At 39.5% G+C, this 6,950-nt stretch overlaps 1 protein-coding gene across 11 annotated transcripts in view; it reads left to right on the forward strand.

Annotated features, from left to right (window-relative positions):
• Nucleotides 1-6,950, forward strand: part of DPF3 (double PHD fingers 3) — a 250,812-nt gene that overhangs the window by 193,319 nt on the left and 50,543 nt on the right. For 7 of the 11 annotated variants that reach the window (XR_003095651.1, XR_003095652.1, XM_025212014.1 and 4 more), the window contains exon 8: nt 1,811-1,939. Coding sequence is in view for 5 of the 11 variants with exons in the window: in XM_025212014.1 (XP_025067799.1) it covers nt 1,811-1,939 (129 nt within the window). In the remaining 6 variants the exon portion in view is untranslated. Of the gene's footprint in view, nt 1-1,810; nt 1,940-4,677; nt 6,002-6,429; nt 6,483-6,950 lie in introns of those variants that run through there. The other 4 variants (XR_003095655.1, XR_003095653.1, XR_003095654.1 and 1 more) reach the window with 2 other exon arrangements.

Genomic DNA, 6,950 nt, shown 5'->3' on the forward strand with positions numbered 1-6,950 from the left:
GGGGGGGAGGGGGGGAACCAGAAAGGGCCTGTTCAGTAGGACAGGCTCTACTCTCCACACTCTTCTGCCTCATCATCTTAACAGTGGCAACATGCAGCTATGGCTGGAGCCATGGGGCCAGGAGGGGCAAGAACAGAGCCTTTCCCCACCCCCCCTGGGCCTGGTTCAACTTCCCCCAAAACCCCAGCAGGGGTATCTGGGGGGACTCCATTCCCCTCTGCTCCACCTGCGGCTGTGGCAAAGTTGAGCCGGGAGCTGCATGCTGCTATTATGAAGAACAGGGGTGGGCAATTATTTGAGCCTGTGGGCCACATATAGAGTTTTGGTGAACTGTTGTAGGCCAGATTAGCATCCCCACATCCCACACAGCAGCTCACCAAAACTCCCTAAGCGGCCCCATCCTGTCTGCTTGGCCACATGCCAAGCTTGCACAGGTCCCAGCCAACCTCTATGGAGACACTGGGATCGTTGGGTGGTAACAGAATAGGTCCTGGGCCCAGGGCAGAGCCACAATTCATTCCTTGCACACCCCTGCCCACAGAACTGGCACATGTTATAGGGGCATGTGGGTGAGCCTGGCTGGGTCTGCAAGGTGGTTGGGGCTCCATTCCCCACGCCCTGCCAGCTGCAGGCATGGCAGCCAGGAGTACCATCACCTCCTGGCTATGGCCGGTGCAGGCAGGCTTCAAGCTTCCATACCCAATAGGCGTATTGGGTTCAATGGTGCTCTAATTATGGTACATTTGTGCTAAGCACTGTACAGTGTCTTCCCAGCAGACAGTTTAAACATCTGTACATATCCTATGTAACCTGTATTGAAGGGGTGGGATTTTATTGCAAATGCAAAGGCCTTTTTGTACGTTGTGTGTATGTCCTTCAGAACTGGAGGGGGCAAAAACACAGTAGACATTTATAGGCCATTAGCCTTATGTAGTCTGCACTAATAGAAGAGTAGTTTAACCCTAATACAAGTTAGAGACACATGATTATGATGCTGTTTATTTACTGTTATTGAATCTAATTAAATATTTACTATCGATGTGAAACATTAAGTTTTTTTTAAAAGGTGTGAATACAGTTTCAGGTACTACCCCTACCCCTCAATCTCTTTGCTCTCTTTGCTGTTTTTTGTAAGTTTACATTTTACCTGTTTTATTTCTCTCCTATGTTGCTCTATGTAAGATAAATGACAGGGGATACTGGCTAGCTATGGCTCAGGTGCTGCCTCTGTGTCCATTAGCACAGATCTCATTGATTTGAGATTCCATCTGGGCTCAGGAATCCGTGTCAGCAGATCCCCATGGAGGATGAGACAGAGGAAGCAGAAGATAGAGAAAATAGTGAAACTTACTGTAGGCAAAGTGCAACTAAAAGCACAAAATAAATGTTGTGAAAAAAAGAGAGAGTATTTTCCCTCTTCAAGTCCCTTCTGTTAAAACATTTGTAAGAATTACTTACAATAACAGAACAAGAGCAGGTAAAATATTTTAAAGAAATCAACATGGTGTTAAAGCTGACTATTTTTGTAAGAATGTGAGACTCAACTACTTATTCTTATAAAGAGAATCAGATCACAGCACAGATGACCTGTCCTTTGTACAGGACCTCAAGAAGAGATCCTGTGCCCTGCTACACAGTGCACTGAAAATTAAGGGGATTTACAGAATTCACTTGTCACCTAATGGTAAATATTTGGGGAAGGTTTTGTATTGTCTACAAAGTCATTATATTAATTTCATAGCAGAGGAAAGAAAAAACTGTACAATACTGCACGCCCTGTAAGTAAATTTGATTTCTAACCTGCCTGCAGCCCAGAAAGGACCAGATGGGGCCATCATTCCCAATAACTACTGTGACTTCTGCCTTGGCGGCTCCAACATGAACAAAAAAAGTGGCCGGCCAGAGGAGCTCGTGTCATGCTCAGACTGTGGGCGCTCTGGTAGGTGACTCATTCTTGCAAATATCTAAGACAAATTAATGTATATGCTTTCCTTTTGGATTTTTTTTATCATGTTTGGAAGTGAGGTGAATTGGTTTGGGGGTTACTTGTTGTTTGCTTCTTTTCCGGAACACCAAATGTCCTGGATTCACATTTTTAATCTAATGGGAATTTTTTATATATAGATGTATATATAATCGCATGTTATATCTACTGGCTGCGGTGAAGATAAATACACATACTAGTTCTCGTTGAAATGGAGGGAGAAAATCCTATGACAATATTAAAGGACGGGCTCTGTGTTCCAATGCCATAATTACAAATGTAAATTACTTTCAAGATTTATGAAAGTTGCATGATGAGCATTTCCATTGATTACACATTTCATGCATTTCTTCATCCAAAAAAGAAAGAGAGAGGAAATTACAGGGTATGGATGGGGGGTAGCTGTCAAGAATTATCCTCTTACAAGATGACTATCATTAATTTTGTTTAAAGAGGTTTTTATTTCTCTGTTTTCTTCCCCTCTCTCTTTTAAAATGTAGGCAATTGTGTCTTTTCCCAGCCTGAGTTGTCTTTATTTCTGGGTTATTGGGTTTTTTGTCCCAGCTGAGCTGTTATTTTTAGCTAAGGGAGGGAATGGGGGTCTCTAATGACAGTATATTCCAGCTTCAATCCACATTTCTAATTGTGATTTCCTTAGGGTGGAGGGTAGGGGCACATTTATTATAAATCAGAAAACAAAATAAGCCGTGCAATTTGAAACCTTCAAAATTGCTGCTGCTTCTGCTTTTTATTCTGGGAAGTGTTTGCTCGGTACTTGGCGAAGTATAATGTAGAGTTTTCTGGTACTGAATAATGGCCTGCTTATGCTCATGTTGACATTAATAGCAAAACTCCTATCAAATACCATGGGAGCAGGACTAGGCTTCAGTGACAAATGTCCTCTATAGTTATTCTGACTTTTGAAGCTATCTTGAGTTGATGATGATTGGTCATCAGAGGACAAATGGCAAACCTTGGTTTTCTAAAGGCTTTGCTACAAGTACTCTGCATTTGCTAACACTAGTCTTTTTATGCTTTTGTGTTTGCTTCATAGTAATTAAAGCACGGAAGCTCACATTAGCTGCGGTGGCATATTGGAAAGTGAATCTTTTTTTCTCCATTGCCTTGGTTGTTATTTCCCAGCCTACTCATTTCAGAATTGTCTCAGTCTTGCACAATGATAATTTTTATGTTGTGTAGGTGTTTGTTATGATGATTTTATATTTACCTTTAGAGCATGACACAGATACTCTAGTCCATTGGCTTCCTTATTGTAATAGAGTAAGTAGGTCTACATGTAGCTGTAATGTGCTGTAATCTGTGCATGAACAAGGCCCTCAAACCAATTCAATTAAACACTATTCGTATACAAATTCCCATCCACCCATGTCATTTACAAGTGATCTCCAACTGTGTGATAGACATGTGGTGACAGAGGCCAAGATGCAACCACATATATCTTTATAAAATTAATGATTCTTTTGTGGCTGCCATCTTTACTTCTCTTGGTAATAGAGTCCGTTTTCTTTAGATCGGAGGTGGGGCCATGAACATTTATTTGCTCCTTCTCTCTATACAGTCAGTAAAATCACATCCCTATGGAACAGTTCTTTACATTGGCAGTTATTTTATTATATTTTATTTTGGAGGAATGAGATTTGATTCCCTATTTCTTAGGCATTATAATGTATTTGTTATCTAGTTACTTCTTTCAGCAGAAGGGGACCAAATCATTGGTTACTTAACATCATCATATTGATGCTTCTGAGTAATAGGCCAGCCTTCCCCTTCAAAAACAATGCTTTCATTTTCCCAGGGGCATGCCTTTCCCTGCCTTTCTGGACGAGGGATTCTGAGAGATGCACCAAAATTACCCAAAAGATTTGATACAGAGGGGGAAAAACAAAGTTTTAAGAATGTCAATATTTGACTTTTCTTTTAAGAGGTTTTTTTTGTTGTGACTGATTTCTGTGCTGAGGATTTCCTGCTTCACAGTGAAAAGCTGGACCGAAAAGCTTTTTCAAACTTTCTAGTTTTCTCCAAGAGAGATGGTGTTTTATCTTTGCCGTTTTAGCTGCTGAATTGTGTAGATTTGTTTTCTTTTTTTTAAGAATCTATACAGGTTGAAAAATACAAAATGTTAATTTTGTTATTACTTAGTCTTTACAGTGTTTTTCACTTTGTTCTTTGTTCCATGTTAGGGTCAGGGGCAGAAAGCGATAGGGATGAGAATTTAAAAAATAATCACAGCCAGACTGATGACATACCTAATGGGTTGTTATTCTGCAGCAGTAAATTCATGACAGTTGATGCCAATCTGAAGGACAATCATTGTGCTTAGAGCTAACAGCTTCTAATTATTTATATGGTCTAAGAATCTTCTATAAATTGATCAGAGTAATCAAGAAAAAATATTTTTAAGGTATTTTGAAGAGAGGAAACTATCATTAACCCTTTCGCTGCCATAGCCACGGGCATCTGTGTTATTATTGTAGATCCTCTTTTTTCTTTAAAAGAGAAACCAATCCTTTTTACTTCTCTCTTACTGCTATTCTACTGTGCTATGTTGTTAAGGTGCACGCATGCACGTACCTACAAGATTAATAGTTTGAGTTGTTTAATAATAGTGATAAAAAATAATTATGATGCCTGTTGCTTAACGCATGTGCTGATATATTCATCATACATGTCAGCTCATTTGGGAAGAGAAAGCAGGAAGGAGGAAGCAGCGCCAGTACGCACTACGGAGGACTTGTTCGGTTCCACGTCAGAAAGCGACACCTCGACCTTTCACGGCTTTGACGAGGACGATGCAGAAGAGCCTCTCTCAAGCCGCGGAGGTGGCCGTGGCAGCAGCTCTCCCTCAGCAGATAAAAAGGGCAGCTGCTAAATTAACCAAACCAACATACAAACTCTGAGCAATTTGCTGTCCTTTCTACTACTCTGATTATTATTGCTACTTTTTTTCCCCCCTCTGGGTGTGTACACTGAAAGCACAAACGTATCAAACCATAGACAACTACTTTGAAGAAACAGAAGGTTTTGATTATCTTTTTATTTTTTCATTTTAATTTGTTCCCCACTCCCTCCCTGCCCCTTGTCTTTTTCTTTCTGGAAACCTGAAACGTGGATTTGCTATGTTTTTGGTTGGTTTTTTTTTTAAATAATGAGCAGAGTTGATTTTCTCATCTTATAATATATATTGGTGAACCGCAAACATGCAGATGGGTTGGAGAGCAGAACCCAAATATTTTTTTTTTAATTATTTTTATTTATATATTCTATATATTATTAGGAAAAAGACTTTTTAAGTAAAAAATCAAAAAAACAAAAAGCAAAGGACATTACTTGATTACAGTACTGTTTTTAGAGAAACCACTGTGGGCAGATTGGATCAGATGGCAAGGAAATCCTTGGTGTGATGGCTTCTGCAATGTGAGAATTTGCACTTATGTAGCACGTGGAGTTTGTGACTCCCCTCTTGTACTCCTGCTACTTCCACTTTTAACAGCTTGAGAACACAAGCAGTTCCAATGAAGACCATGCCATTAGGGAACATGTTTCCATCCTTCCTTTGGACACCATTATACTCATTAGATGTACTCCTCCCTGCACCTCTTCATCTTGTCTTCACTTCATTCTGATTTTTTTTTCCCTTTCACCTTTCACCTCCTGGAGAACAATTTCCAAGCACAGGGATGGAATATAAATGGCAAGTCACAGACTCTGCAAAGAAAATGGCCAGAGGAAGTGAATCACGGAAGAAATGAAAAGGAAAAATACCTCACCTCTATTTTTCTTTCCTTTTTAAAAAAATTCATATATTTTGTTTTTATGTCAGCCCAATTTTATCTCTCTCTCTAGTGTCTTGTGAGGCACTTTGTTTTGCTTGTCAATAGCTTCCCTTGAAACAAACCAAAGCAATACTCATTAAAGTCCCAAGTTCAGTGGAGAAGAGTGACTCCCTTCCAGCAGCTCCCTCCAAGGAATGAGGAGATGTGTGGCAGGATTCAAAAGGTATGTTCCAACTGTTATGTATTTCTCCCACTATTAAATCTCTGTGCCTTGCAATTTCAACAAAACATTGAATGAGTTTTATTTTAGGAATAAGTCCTTTAAAGTGAATTGTCTGATAGTTGTGTGTCTTGGGATGCCTCCGGTCCCATGTGAAGTCAATGGATAGGCCCCAGTATGTACAGTGAGGTATAAAGCACACCAAAACATCCAGTGCGTAGATTCTATTTTTCAGTCCTCAGGCAGGCAAAACGTTCATTGTATGGAGTCAAGGATTAGGGTCTAAATATTTTTCTCAAAGTAAAGCGCCAACTAAAGTTATACAAGGTGAATTCCTGACCCCATTGAAATCAGTGACAACATTTATCTTGACCTCAGTAGACCGTTGATTTCATGGTAAATGTAATGAAAGAGAGGTGTCTTTGTTACAGAACTTACAATATGAACTACAGCAGTACCCTGTTGACTTGAGGGGCACATGAACAAATCCTATCCAAAAGGACTTTTAAAGTTAGTGCATTTCCCTCTGTGTTTTGCTGGAGTAATACAACATTTGCAATGTGTATTTTTTTGGCTTCTTCAACCTTTTTTGCTATAGTTCTACATTAAAGTAAACTTTGATTTTTACTTTTTATTGGGATTCTGGATGTGTTGTTTCTTTGTATTTTAATACTTTTTTTTTGTGCATTGAATAAATAGTGGCCAGATTATCCGGTTACATATACATGTGTAAATCCAGAGTGACACCACTGACTTCTGGATTCCTTTAAGAATCTGCCATTAGGACTGAAGAAAATTGTACTGCATAAAGTTATAAAATAAAGCTGTTATTAGCATATGCTAGCTAGTTCATGTCTGACTCATATATTCATGGAGGAGGACAGTCTCTTTTCAGGCTTCTCCATGTTGATATTTCTTTTCTTTTAATACTCTGTTGGACTATGTTCCTGCT

This window comes from Alligator sinensis, unplaced genomic scaffold (assembly GCF_000455745.1).
Source record: "Alligator sinensis unplaced genomic scaffold, ASM45574v1 scaffold381_1, whole genome shotgun sequence".
NCBI classification, from domain to species: domain Eukaryota; kingdom Metazoa; phylum Chordata; order Crocodylia; family Alligatoridae; genus Alligator; species Alligator sinensis.